At 41.4% G+C, this 15004-nt stretch overlaps 1 protein-coding gene across 1 annotated transcript in view; it reads left to right on the plus strand.

The window, feature by feature from the left end:
* Positions 1–12285: 12285 nt before the first annotated feature.
* Positions 12286–15004, plus strand: part of HEMGN (hemogen) — a 240913-nt gene continuing 238194 nt past the window's right edge. Inside the window, exon 1 of the mRNA XM_086961845.1 lies at positions 12286–12511. Coding sequence (XP_086817971.1) covers positions 12370–12511 — 142 coding nt within the window. The 5' untranslated portion in view covers positions 12286–12369. The remainder of the gene's footprint in view (positions 12512–15004) is intronic.

A 15004-nucleotide genomic window follows, 5' to 3' on the forward strand; every position in this document is an offset into this window, starting at 1 on the left:
ACCACATCAAGGGTGGGAGCAGATGGTGCAGGGGTAACGCTGCCCTAACCAGGTGGTCTTTGAGGTTCTTGCACTTTTTAAAGGCAAACAGAGGTTTGTCAATATTCAGAGTGCCAGAGTTAATGATGGGCCACTGTTTCAGTATCGTTTTTCTCAACTGGTGAGAGATAGGAGAGAATGTGGTAAAACATGCAATGCGTTTGAGGTCTTTTTTGGGTTTTGGGGTGAGCAAAACTTCCCTGGGGCAATACCATGCCCGCTTTGAGGTGTTTTTGACAATTTTTCTAGGGTAGCCACGGTCCTTGAGTTTGGACGCTAGAATAGATGCTTCTTGAAAATAATCAACCTTGCATGAGCAATTGTGTCGTATTCTCAAAAATTGAGAATAGGGCAAGGAGTCTCTTAGGGCCCTCGGGTGATTACTACTGTAGGCCAAGAGGGTATTTCGCTCAGTGGGTTTCTGGTATATCTTTGTTAGGAGGTGTCCCTCACAGTGGAAGATTGTTAGTTCAAGGAATGCTATGGAGTCATTGTTGTTGGTGATTGTAAATGTGAGTCCAGAACAGTTGTTATTCATCCAATGAAGGAATTGGTAAAGGCAATTGACGTCCTGTTTCCAAATGATGAAAATGTCGCCAATATACCTGCGCCAAAACCCTATACTCGTGAAGAATGGATTAGTTGGTGTCAGGATTACATTCGTCTCTAGCTGGTCCATAAAGAGGACGGCCAGGTTGGGAGCAAAAATTGCGCCCATGGACGTGCCCTTAATTTGTTCGTAAAAGTTATTATTGAACATGAAAAAGTTATTTGTAAGGCAAATTTCCAGAAGTTGCAAGATGAAGGTACTTGGAACAGGATGGGGGCGGGGACGGGTATCTAGAATTCTTTGGATACCTACTAGTGCTGATGTCTGGGGTATATTTGTGTAGAGTGACTCTACGTCCATGGTGCATAGAGTTTCTACAGCTGGGTCGAAAGGATGGTGTTCGATCATGTTGATCATGTTCATAGAGTCCCTGACAAAGCATTGGGTATCTGGGACAAATTCGTTAATGAAGAAATCAACGTAGGAGCCGAGTGGCTCAAGAATTGAACCACAGGCTGAGACTATTGGTCTACCGGGAGGGTTTGTTGCGTTTTTGTGCACTTTGGGCAGTGTATATATAACCGGGATGCGCGGTGTCTTGACATTGAGGAAATTAAATTCCTTCTTTGAAAGAAAACCTGCGCCCAGACCTTCCTTGGTAACCTTTAAGATTAGTGCCTGTATCTCTTTGGTGGGATTATGAGCTAACTTTTTATAGTGCTCTTTGTTGTCAAGTTGTCGTTGAATCTCTGTAATGTAGGCTGTTTTTTGTTGAAGCACTATGCCACCCCCTTTGTCTGCGCTTTTGATTATCAAGGTGTCATTGGTTTTTAGTTGGTCAATGGCACGCTTCTTGTTAAGTGAGATGTTGTAAGGGATGAATTTTTTCTTGTTCTGAAGTAAGGAGAGTTCCTTCAGAATCACTTTCTCGAACGTGACCACCTCTGTGGGAATCATTCCAGCCGAGGGCTGAAAGGTGGAAGGGGGGCGAAAGAGGCTATTGGCAATGTTGTCCGGTGTGGGATGCAGCTGAAAAAAAGCCTGGAGGCGTATACGCCTGAAAAATCTCATGAGCTCTGTTTGTAGCTCCATGAAATTGGGAGGGACTGTAGGTACGAACGATAAACCCTCCTTGAGTAGAGAAAGCTCGTTTTCTGCCAGTGTGTGCGTAGAAAAATGAAAGATGGCGATGGTTCCAATGTTTGGTGTGGAACTCGGGATTACCATTGATAGTAATTGTTGCGGGTCTTCCGCTCCCCTGGAGGGTTGTGCCATCTTTGAATTTTCTTTACTCTGCCACGTGGCGGGTCTTGAGCACCTCTCCCTAAAAAAGTGTTCTGTTGTAAATAGCCCCCAGCAGTTTTTTTTTATGAATGAAGAACCATTGGTTATGGACGGTGCAGCAGGAGTCAGAGATTCTAGCAAGTCCACAGCGGGGCCAGTGGGTGTGGGTTGAGCACTCACATATGTCCACTAATGAGGCGTCTGGTGTACCTAATGGATCAGGTAAGTGGTAAGTTGGTGGCGGTTCCTGGCTGGAGCGGCGAGGAATTGTTAGCGGACTCTGGGAGCAATTCTGGGTCTCAGATTTTCTTTTCCAGCTAAGGCAAAGCAAAGTGCGGCTTTTGGTAAGTCAGAGTATACCCGAGGCGTATCTTTTGTGGATTTGGAGGCTTCGGCCGGGTGCTCTCTAAAGAGTCCTGTGACCTCATGGGAAACTTATGATGGGGGTATTAGAGATGGAGAAAAGCCAAGTACAAGTTTTGACGAGAGCAATTTCGCTTTGGGGCAAAATACATATCATGGTCCTGATAATGAGAATGTGGATACTAATGTTGAATATTTGGTCCAAGAAGCCGCTCCTGTTTTGGTTAGTCAGGAGTTGGGTAGCTGGGTAAGGGGTCATTTCACGTTTGCTAGTTTATTACAGAGATCTGGAGCGGATTTCTCAACATTTTCATCTTGGGCATGTTGTTCCTAAAGAATGGCAAAAGGTGGCATATTAGGGCCATGATAATGAGAATGGAGATACTACTGTTGAATATTTGGACCAAGATGCGGCTCCTGTTTTAGTTAGTCAGGAGTTGGGTACCGGGGGAAGGGGTTATTTCACATCTTTTAGTTTTTTACAGAGATCTGGAGCAGATTTCTCAACAGTTTCAAGGCGTCGTGGCGGACATCATGGGTGTGATGATCCTAAAGAATAAAAAACACTAAAAAAAGGGGCTACGCAGTTACTTTCAGGTAGGAACAAATGGTGGGCTGCGTGGTCTTGTCCTTTGCTGGGCGGCAATTTTGGTGTTCGTAGGAGTGGGCTTGCGGGGGGTTTTTCAGGTTCTTTTGGTAGCAGAGAATTTTCGTCAAGTCCCTACACAGTTAAGTGCAGTGCCACAAACCGCGGGGGTGCCATTAGTTAATTTCAGTCCGGATATGAATGTGGCCATTAAACAACAGAGTGTGGTTTTGGGTCTGGTTGGGTGAAACTACCTTATATGGGATTGGCTATGTCGTTGAGCACACATCTCTCCGGCAGGACTAGACACAAAATTTGGAACCACGATTTTGTGGATGTTTGTAGATTATTGCTCAGAGATCTGCAGGCCAAAGAGGGCTCAAAAGGAGAGGAGTTAGGATTGTCCCGCCGCCCTAGGGTCCCCAACAACGTCAAAAACGGGACGGCTGCCTTTCTCATTTACGCTAGTGTACTTGAGAGGCATCTGGAGAGGGCCGTGGCGCTATGTAAATATATTGACATTCTTAGGAGGGCGCACTTGCAGGTGGGTGGATCTGACTGGCTTAATTATGATGAGGAGTTTAGGGCCAGGGTAAGTATTTACAATGACAAGCCATTGGGGGGAAGTAGACCAAGAGCTTTGGCTGCAATGGATGTCTGTTCATCAGACATCGACGTCTATCCATACAGTAAGTGGCCTCCCCATCACTTATCGGCCCTTTATACAGTGTCCCGCTCCAATGGGGGCGGGTGGGGTTGGCAGAGCACAGTTGCCGGCAACAGGAGCCTGTTGGAATTTTTAATCGCAGTTCCGGTAGCCGACAATCTTGCATACTCAAGCACGAGTGTCCGCAGTGTGGGGAAAGACACCCAATTTCACAGTGTTTTTTCCCAGTCAGCAATTTGGGGTCCATGGGAGGGGTCAGAAGGGCAGAGGGGCCAGTGCATCGGTTGTCCCAGAATGCGCCTCCCCATTTAGACTACAGGCTATGTTACAATATTTGGATGAGTACCCGGATGTGGAAGCCCCTCTGAGTTGTTTGGAGTTTTTAATTAGGTTTTCCCATTGGTTACCAAGGCCCTCGTGCTCAGCGTTGGACGGACAACTTGAAATCAGTAAAAGAGTTATGTCAGGTGGTTCGTTTGAAATTGTGGAAGGAAGTGCAATTCGGCAGACTAGCAGGTCCTTTAAAGCGGTGAGAGATGACCTGGTAATTTGGCTGCGTTTTTTTGGAAGATTTTAATGGTGTCTCCATCAATTTTGTAGAAGATGATATGATGTGGCAGGTGCAAAAAAAAATTCAGATGCCTCTGGGGCTCACGGCTTTGGGCTCTTTTGGGAAGGACGTGGTGTGCTGAGCGCTGGCCGGAACATTGGTTCCAGCAAGGTAGTAGCATTGCTTTCATGGAGTCTTTCCTCTACTGGTGGCTTTACAGGTGTGGGGTGAGGTTTTCAGGGATTCGCTGTGTCCTTTTTTCACAGTGACAACATGTCTGTTGTGAACCTGGTCAACTGGCGGAGAGCTAGAGATTTCTGTGTTCTGCAATTATTCGGTTCTCTTATGTTGCAAACTATTCAATTGAACAATGTGTTTAAGGCGAAGCACATACCAGGCATAAATAACTTCATTGCAGATGCTCTATCTTGTTGTAATTGGCAGACATGTAGTTGCGTTGGCTCCAAGGGCGGACAGCTGCAAGACGGAGATTCCTTCAAACATCTGGGCCTTGGGGGAGTGAGGATTGCTGAATTGGTGGAACACCTCATTGCTCAGTCAACAAGACGCAGTTACCGCCAGGTGTGGTTCGAATTTTTATATTATGCTTCCTCACAGGACCAGGGTGGTGCAGCAGTTTGGTAATGAGGATTTTTTCATGTTACGCTTTGTGCTGTATCTGATGGACAAAGGTTTGTCGCACATGACTATTTTCAGGCAAGCTTTCTGGAATTGCTTTTTATAGTAAGTTGTTGTTGGGAGTGGAGTTAAAGGTTGGGGTTTTTTTGTTACGTAGGATGTTGAAAGGTTTCAGCAGAAGCAAGGTTCATCCATCCAATTTACGGGAAACAATTACTTTTGATCTTTTGCAACAAATTCTTGTTTTGTTACCTAGTGTTGGCTACGATGAGTGGGAAGTAGTTCAGTTTAAACTGTACAGGATATGTTTGGTTTTTTTTTTTGTTGGTGTTTTTCGGATTTCGGAATTGCTTGGTTTTAAAGAATCAGAAGGGTATTCTAACATTGGATATACAAGTTTTGAAATGTTTTGTTTTAAGGTTTTGGTTACGACAGTCAAAAACAGATCAGATGGGAAACGGCACATGGATCCGGTTGGGCGGGAATGGAGTGGTGCGTTGTTGTCCGTTGAGCGCATGGGAATCCTTTGTTAAGTCTCCGCAATTTCGGCCTAGGGTTATTTTTGTCACCCTGATGGTGCTACAATTACTTGTTTCCATTTAGTAGCTGTTTTGAGGAAAGTATTAGCTTTGGCAGGGGAAAAATTCATTGCTTTATCGGACTCAATCCTTTAGAATTGGCGCTGCTACGGAGGTGTCCATTTTGGGTTGGGGGGAGGATTTGCAAAAGTTAGGTTTTTTGATATCTGTTTGTTGTTATAGTTATGTTCGACATTGAATGCATTTCACTTTGTTACTATGCGGGTTAATTTTGTTTTTATCTTGTGTTGAGTTTTATTCTTTCCAAGGAGAAAGAGAACATGGTTTGTAGGACACTCTTTTGTGAAATCGGCAGTTGTCTTTGCGAAACAACAAATTTGTGCAAGAGCTTGGGGGTTTACACAGTGCAGACCACGAAGTATTTGTGGAAAGGAGTTGGGGGAATGAAGTGGGGAGATATTTTTTCCTTTATTGTATAATTGGCTAATGAGTGGGGATTTTCAGATGTTTTAATAATACATCTGGGAGAGAATGATATTGTTGAGCTTTCAGGTCTTTCGCTCCTACATCAGATGAAATTAGATTTAGCTGTGATTACAGACACTTGCGTAGGTATTTCTGTTGTTGGACAGAATTTATTTATCGACAGCAATGGAAGGGGGCTCATACGCATTTGGCAGTGGAGAGAGCTCGCCAGGAGGTTAAGTAGAGCTATGAAGATATATTGCTCAGCAATAGGAATTACTGTTTTGGTACATGAACATAATTCGGGCAAAGAATTTTACTGGTTCAGCAAGGATGGCGTGCATCTGTCTCAAATGGGGACAGGCTTATTATCTCATGGAGTGGTGGAATTTGTTTGACTAGTTTCTGGGGGTCGTTTTATGGTATATTCACAAAGTCATCTCAACTGTTTTCATTTTTCCTATTTTGGGGTGGGGCAGGAAAACTCTCTGGTTTTCCTGGGTGGCGTTCTTTGGGGGGGATAGGATAGTCTAGAGCGGACTTATCCTTTCCCTCTGGGGGTGGGGGGAGGGTAGGTGGAAAATGGCAAAAGGGAAAGATTGGAAGAGAAAAATATTGGTTTGGAATTTTACAATTTGGGGATTTGCAAATGATGAATTGTTGGGGAATTTGTGGTTTTAAGTCAGTATGGGGAAATGTTTTGGGGAAATAGTCAATGTTTGATTTATATAATAATAAAGGAAAAATGCGGAATTCTGTTTTTTACTGTCTTAAAATAAAAGTGACCTTTTATGCTATCCAAGAGATATGCGTGGAGTGTTCTTATTGCGCGAAGCCACTTCAAAATGGCGCCCAGGTTTTAGCCACTTTAGACATAGGACTTATATTTGTTGGTCCTCTCTCTAATAAATATGGTGCCTGCGCCGTCAACTAACAGCATGGATTAACTGTGAGGGATTAAACCCTGGGCGAGGCACAAAACGATGAACCTATCCTGTAAGTTATGTAGCATGCGCTCATATTAAGCACCATTACGCGCATAAATCAGCCAATACTGCAATCCGTTTCCATTCAGCACTTAAAGGAATTGCAGCATGATTTTAAGGAGTTTATTTTGTTGAACGTTTTTGGACTTGCAACTGTTTTAGACATTCAAACCGTACTCACAGCATAAACTTCACTCATCTGAGTTTCACTTCACTAAATATCGGTAACCATGGGCTTCCTGTAATAAAATGTAACTCCTCCCGAACACTCCCTTTTTTTGTCCTTATGACTAACTGCAGAAGACATCACTTTTTTGATTACTGGGCACCACATATTAGAATATAATGAACCGCATTAACATCTAGGCTTTTAGAGTGATTTCTACACTTAAAAATCTACCTGTATACAGTAAGGCGCTACATGTCATGCATCTCAGACCTCGTCTGCTTAACTAGACTGCTGTTATTACGTTATGATGTCAAACCTACTCCCAAATGGCACAGTGCAATGTAATATGCTTTTTTCCATTTAGAAAAATACTTCCAGCTTAACCTATCTGTTGAACTGTTTAAAGACACTATGTGCAAACGAATGAAAACTAAGATGTGTTAAATATTATAAGAGATAATCAGGTTTTCCATGACTTGTCTTGATAAATCTCCTTCTAAAAAAACAACCATTAACTCACACAATTGCACTAAAGCACGCCTAACAAACTGTGCATGGAATTTATGTTTAAATGCTTCATTTGACACATTATGGGGCACATGCATCAATATTGCATTTTGCGATTCCTCAATTGTGAAAAATAAGGAATCGCAATTAAGGAATTGCAAACTGTAATGCATCAAGAAGTCGCTAATAAAATAGCGATTTTTTTAAATTCCTTAATTGCGATTCTCTAATTGAGAATCGCAATTAAGGAATACCTCCCCATCCATTCCTATGGGCCTAGAGGCCCATAGGAATGAATGGGAAGACATTCTTAATTTGCGATTCACCATTAGAAATTCGCAAATTGAGAATGCAATTTCAAGGGTGCAGGGGTGTCCAAAGGACACCCTGTTGCACCCCTGAAATCTGCCTATAAGTACATTTTGCATACACACATGCCCCAAGGGCATGTGTGTGTGTGTAAAATGGAACTACGAAAAATGCACTTTAGTGCATTTTTCAAAGTTTTCGCAAATTACCATGAAGGTCAACTTCATGGTAATTTGCTCCCCTTATTTGTGAATTCGCAAATTTTTAAAGTTTGATGCATTGCATTTAAGGAATCTCAATTTGAGATTCCTTAAATGCAATCGCAATTTAAGAAATCGCAATTTTGCGATTTCTTAAATTGCGAAATTACAAAAATGATAATGCATCCCAAAAATTGGAATTGCAATCGCAAACGGCCGAATTTTGCGATTCGCACCATTTGCGAATGCAATTTCCATTGATGCATGTGCCCCTATGTACTAGAATGTTTCCCCAAACTGAAACCCTGTAGCTGCCAGCACTCTCATTACTTTTGTTTTTCTTTTTCCTTTTTCACGATCTAATAACTATCTAAGTTGTAGTACTGAATGGCCTAACCTGTCTGATTCAAACTCCTTTAGAACCAGATGTTACATATACTCAGCTCACCGGCTATGCACCTTTTTGTTCGCTATCAACTCAGCAATCACTGGGGATACCGTGCCTCGTGCGTTTGTGGTTTTTATTCACCTTGCACCTGGTGGAGGCCACATTTGATTCTATTTTATTGGAATCTCATGATTCACGATATCCATCATATCTTTGTAGCCTGAGAAAGCCCAGGCCAGAAAAGCTGATAGGTTGTGAAATACATGTTGGCTGCCCATAACATCACCAACCTGTTGAAAGATACCACGAACATGATGAAAATCTTGATCTGAGAATTAAAAGTGTAATACCTAAAATGAAACAGGACTCAATGCGTTTCTTTGCATGCTACATCAGAGTGATGGAACAACATAAATAAACAAACAATATTCCTAAACTCAACCCCTACATAATCTTAAACAATTTAACGGTAAAGCCATCCAACACAAGGATTTAATTTCCAGCCTTAAATTGAATAGTGTGTTAGACTGCTTGCCAATGATTGGGGTTTCCAATATTAGTGTCTGCTCTTCAGTTAGCAAGGGAAATCCTAAATTATCTATGAAAACCCAATAATTGCTTATTGTATGAGTCTAGAGGAGCTGTAGATGGTTTAGTACTCATGTTTTAGTACTAATGTCCTGTTTTTACTTACCCTTCTTACTAAAGGGTTTCGCTGGTCTCTAACCGTTTCAAATTGGAAATGTACATGCAGTATTGGTTTGTTTTTAAATACTCATGTATTTAACGTACACATGTTTTATTGAATGTGCTTTTATGGTCTCCAATGACTGAATAAAGATTTACAGACTGACACAAGGATTTCATTTACAGCCTTAATTGAACAGTGTTTTAGACCTTTTGCCAATGATTGGAGTTTCCAATATTAGTTTCTATTCTTACGTTTACAGGGGAAATCCTAAATTATCTGCAAAAACCCAATAATTGCTCATTGTATGAGTCTAGTGGTGCTGTAGATGGTTTAGTATAGTAGTTAGCAAAGATTTGATTTACCTCAATCTTTGTGTGAGCCCCCCATCCCCTACCCTCAAAGTCGTACCTAGCAGTTATGCAGACACCAAGGGTACTAGAAGCATGCCCAAATCTGTCACCTTCATAGTTTTGCCTGGTTGTGAATTCATGGTAAATCAGGCACTACAGTTTATGAAGAGCCTCCCTCCGTTTTCACCACTGGTGCCGGAACAATTTTTGAGAGTGGGGGTACTGCCAATAGTGTTAAATCACTGAAGTCTTGGGCCAGTGATAAAATCAAACGCCATACGGACTTGTGGCAAATGTATTCGGCAGGAGACTGGTAAGCATGTGATATGTAGCTGGTGGTGCATTTTAGAGTACACTGTTGCAAATATGTTACTAAAGTATGGGATGGGAGCCCTCTATCATTTACAGGAAGCACATTTCCAATGAAAGGGCACTAACGTTGCAGAGGCATACATTTATAACAAGAGAACTATATAGCGCTCAAAGATAATGGGTAGGAATTAGGAAATCAGGGTTCAGCCAAAATGTAATTTGTACATCACTACATGTATTCATTTGTTTTGATCCTATCAAAATCTTTGTAACACTTCAGAATTACAAAAAATGTGCTTCATTCGTGCTTTTCTAACTGCTGATATATTCTGAAATATTTGTATAGTTCATTTACTAGTATTTGCATTTTGTTGTGCTAGAAAAAATAACATCGCACAGTCTTTCCTTCACCCTCCCTGTACCCCAGCAAATTTGTCACATAGTTAATTTTACAAAATCTCCTTGCTTTGCAGTCAATGAAAAGTAAACTGCAATCTCCATGTCAAAAGAAGAAGCAGTAATTCGTCAGAAGACATTGCCTGGCATTTGACCTCACAAAGCAAATGTGATAAGATCAAAAAAAATAAATCTAAAGGCATGTTTATTGCTCTTCATCATCTGAACTATAACATGGTTATTTTGGGGTGCTGCAGCAGCCACCAAACCCCTACTTCCAGCACCTATGTTTTTCACCTACATACTGTGGGGATTCTTCCGAGCCATTTTTCTCGCCACACACACCTGCGCCCAACTTATCTCAACATCTTTAAAAAACTGTAAAAAAGAGCCTAACACCTTCAGTTCACATGCAGCCTTACTAAACACTTTTGTTTACAGCACTTTCATTTGCAATGTTGCTAAATCACCACTTTAACTTCTCCGCAAGCGAGAACGGCTGACTTTGCTAACGTTTGTTAAGTAGGAAAGTTCTGACTGGACTTTTCATTTATTTAATATTTAATATCTGATTTCCAGTATGCCTTGGCTGATCAACTTGCCAACTTATGGGAATTAGATATGCAAAGAACAGTAAATCTCTTATCCTATTGAAGTCAAATGGCACAGGACCCAAATTAAAGTCCCCACACTGTCATAAACCTGTCACTGCCATACATTTCCCTTGGCATTTTCACCATAAGCCATTGACTGGCCTATGATGGGCACAGGGGGCTCACTTTGTCACTGACTAGCTGATGGCAGTAGCATTGAACAAAATATGACTTTGGCTGGCTTATGAGTGAATAAATTAGACATATAATTTCATTCAGTGGCTTGTAGGGATTAGGAAAGCCTTGTACACATCATGACATTGACTGGCCTATGGGGGACTCTTGGGGCATATCCCGACATTGCATGGACTATCTTTGGGGAATTATGTGGGAAAAGTCAAGGCAATGACTGATATATGAGGGACACATGTCACATTGTGGTACTGACAAGCATATGATAGCGGATACTTTGCACATAATGGCAGTTACTAGTTTATGATGTGGGCTACCAGGGCATTTGATGGGCAGTCATTGTCATATAATGGGGAAACCTGAGAACATGCTGGCAATGGCTTCCTTATAATGGAGATATGTGAGAGCACGAACTCATGACTGACATATATGTATTAATCAAAAATAAAAATTGTATTTCTGGAAATAGTGATTACTGTAAACGACAAACTGACGTTTTAGGACAAATTTAGTATATTTCTAGAATATGCCAACCTGATATTTTGAAATACCCGTGTTTACTCACTAAAATTACAATGCAGAATTTGGGTTAAAAAAAGTGTTTTATTGTGAGGAAAATGACATTGTGTTTGAGGAAACAATTATTTCATTAAATGAAAGCTAGCATTTTGAGGTCAGTAGGTGTACTTTTAGAAAGTGACAGGCTGGTTTTAGGGTGAGGAACAAATTTAGCTTATTCATTGAAAATAACAAGCTGATATTTTGGATACAAAATGTGTGGAATAAAATGGGTCGGTCTGAAATTTCAGTGCCAATTCATGCTGCTTTGGAGATCTTTGTGGCAGGAAGGGAAATTGAAAAGAGATGGCACATAGAAGTGAAGCAAGTATTTAAAAAATGGTTGACACACATTAAGTTATTTAACGTGCCTGGAAAACCTTGACTTTTTAGCCAAAGTATGGAGAAGAAACCCTCTCTAATTCAGCTGAAGAATGCCAGGCTTGGTCTGCAGACCTTATACTATTGGAATATCTCCAGTGTTCCCTCAGAACTGACACTTCCTATAGAAAGTTGAGCTTAAAACGCACCATATGGCATCATTCTTTTCCTGAAGTAAAACTCTGCCATTCCCTGACTTGGGGCGAGGGGTGAATAGAGCTGGCTTGTTTTTCTTTGCTCAGTCGATGCAATTTGGTGTTTATGCCAAACCTATTTGAACGTCTACCACCTGAAACTGATCACATTATACACTATAACCAACAGATACTGTTCTACTCTGGGTTTGTGCTTAACTCGCACTTCTTCAGTTAGAAGTAAAATCTCTAGGCTGCTCCCAGCCAGCATGAAGAAGCACACATCTTTGAAAAATGATAAACAAAAACTGGTTCAGACATTCTGCACTGTTCGGGCAAGATACGAGGAACATGCTGGAAAAAAACTGTCATTCTGCACTGGTCAGACCTGATATGGAGAAAAAAAACGGTTGGCAAAGACAAACTACCCTCCCCAACACATTTAATTTTAGACACAGCACCCGCGAAGCACTAGCTTAGTATCTCTAGGTGACGTTCTTCTCCAGAGGAGACCTCTTTGAATGAAGGATCACACAAATCCAGAATTTTTTTCTGTTGAAAACATGGAAGATTTTGGGTCTGGTCATGCTTACGCAGACTTACTCCACCATCATCGCCATGCTGCTGCTGGCGAGGAGCAGGATGAGACCGCCCCTATCCCAGGTAAGCTCATGATATGAAAGCAATAAACTGAGGCGATTCGCTTTCTTGGTGCCTTTCGAAGGGAGACCGGTAATGCTTTGTATGGTTTGCGCAGCCTAAGGCGGGGGGGGGGGGGGGGCTCCCTGTAGAAAGCGCTAAGAGACCTGCAGGTGATTACGCGCTATATAAGCTACAATTAACATAACATAACATGAGGGGCCCCTGAGCCTCCCATGTCGCACAGATACTGGACTGAAAGGGGTCCCCTGAAAGGGTTGGTGGAGCCTGAAGGGTTTGGGGCTCTCCTGCGTCAAGGGCTGCCGGGGCCTTCCTAAAGCCCCTGTGCATGACTCAACTCAATTTTGCTTTGCACGCATTAGCCTTTTTAATGTATATTAAGTAGATTGTAATTGTAATTGCATGTACTACGTTGCATCACAGCAGCACCAGCACGGAAGGCCCGGCGCCACAGACAGTAAATCTTAGACTATTACCTCTAAGCCTTGAAGTTAGTTATAATGTTAATTGTACTGGTATACTATCCCCAAAAACAATACATTAACAGTCAATACGACCTCAAAAATAACGCTTTACCATATATTAGAAAACATATATTGAAACATGATTTACACATATTATTCAAAATGTTAAGGATTTGAAAATGTACACATCCTAGCAAACAAATTATTACAATGCAGTTATGACTTGACTGCAATAATAGTTACTCTATAGTCATAAATTATACCCGGCAGTGTCGGACTGGCCTTTGGGCAGCCAGGCAGAGACCTCATGGGCTGGTCTGCGGGATCAGCGTATGTGTTTTTTTAGCAGCTCTGGGCCATTTTTTCTTATTGATGTCTTGATATTACCATTTCTTTCAGCTAACTTCTTAGCTATTAGGAGCCATTTTAATTTTGGTGCCTTGGACTATTTTTTGTCCCAGTCCAACAATGATAACAGGTGAACTGCACAGTCACAGTAACTAAACAACTAACGGGGAGGCCAGTTTACGAGGTCCCTCTTTGCTTTACATTTTCATCCCAATAAATTGACAGTCATAACCTGGATAAAAATGCTGGTGATTATCTTGGGCACCTCTGGAGTGCAGCTCCATATAGCACGAATGCCCTTGCTTGTTACCACACATTTTAAACTACAAAGGGAGTTTTGAAATCGACTTCTAGTTAGCTGCTTCCATTTTTTGTTGATATGAAACTGCAGTGCATGTTGATCCGTTTGTTCCCACCCATATAAATATCTGCAAAAGAAATCTGCTGCATCACAGACAGGAGGACACTTATCAAATGGTAAGACTGAGCTGATGGTATGTCCATGTATTATTATATGGGATAAACTACCCCCTACCTTAGGTAAAAATATCATTAGTCACTTTGAAATCCCAACAGCTTATAAATATTCTCACCCTTTGACCTCATACCTCTTTTTGGTCTTAAAACTCTCTGTTGAGTTAAATATATAACATACAGTAATGGTATTTTATCCCATATATTAAGATGATTTAGTCATACAGTATTAGCTTGCTTCTTTTTGATTGAAGCCTGGTTATATATCCCATTTCACCAGCATTGTAAATCGATGAAATGATTAATGGGCTCAAGGCCCTTTTATGGTGTCGAATGAAAGCTAGCCTGCAAAGCAAACCAGCAAAGCCGCCTTGGGGTGAAAAGAGTAGGACCTGGTGACGCAACATTTGAGCACTGGCGTTTTCAATGCATCCTGTCTCCAGAATGTGCTGTGGCTGTTACTGACTGGCCCTGGCTCTGTCCATAAAAGAATTCCTAATGATCAAGCCCAAAACAAAAGGCCCATAACATATCTGCCTATAATTGTTAGTGGAGAATACTGGGTCCACAGACCCCAGTTATTGCCATTTTGATTTTCGGGGCTCAGAATCGGCCAAAACATGCTGGATCTGGGTACAAATTCACATGCTTTTGCTAATTCGGGGAACGTTTGAGCAGGAGGAAAATGCGTGCGGAAACCCATTAGTTGGTTCCGAACCTCGCTGCCTAAGTTATCACAGTCCTCTGTATTGAGCCCAAACAATAGGTTGGCCTAGGCTGGTAGTGTAGAGGGCCACAGTATTTAGAATTGGCATCTGACTGAGGCAAGTCGCATAAAATGTCTGCTCAGCTAACTTGTTAACACTCCGTCATGAGCACATTTGCTCACTTTTAAATACGTTTTGGAAAATCAAAGCTTTAGCCTTATTTTTAATTGAAGTAAAGAAAGGTGGTAACTTCGTTTTAGTCAAAGTCACATTTATTGAAATTAATTAATTAAACTACTGTTTCGATTTTCCAAAAGTATTAACACAAACTTTTAAAATATGCAGTTCAATAAATTTGATCATTAAAACGTCTCTTAGCATCCCTCCCTCAATAAAATAAATTTAATAAAAAATTGTTTATCATCTCTGTTGATGGGACTTGTACCGCAGAACATCTTGATGTCTTTCAGTGACAGTAGAATATAGACACGGCAACTTATTTG

The sequence above is a fragment of the Lissotriton vulgaris genome, chromosome 3_1, assembly GCF_964263255.1.
Source record: "Lissotriton vulgaris chromosome 3_1, aLisVul1.2, whole genome shotgun sequence".
NCBI classification, from domain to species: Eukaryota; Metazoa; Chordata; class Amphibia; order Caudata; family Salamandridae; genus Lissotriton; species Lissotriton vulgaris.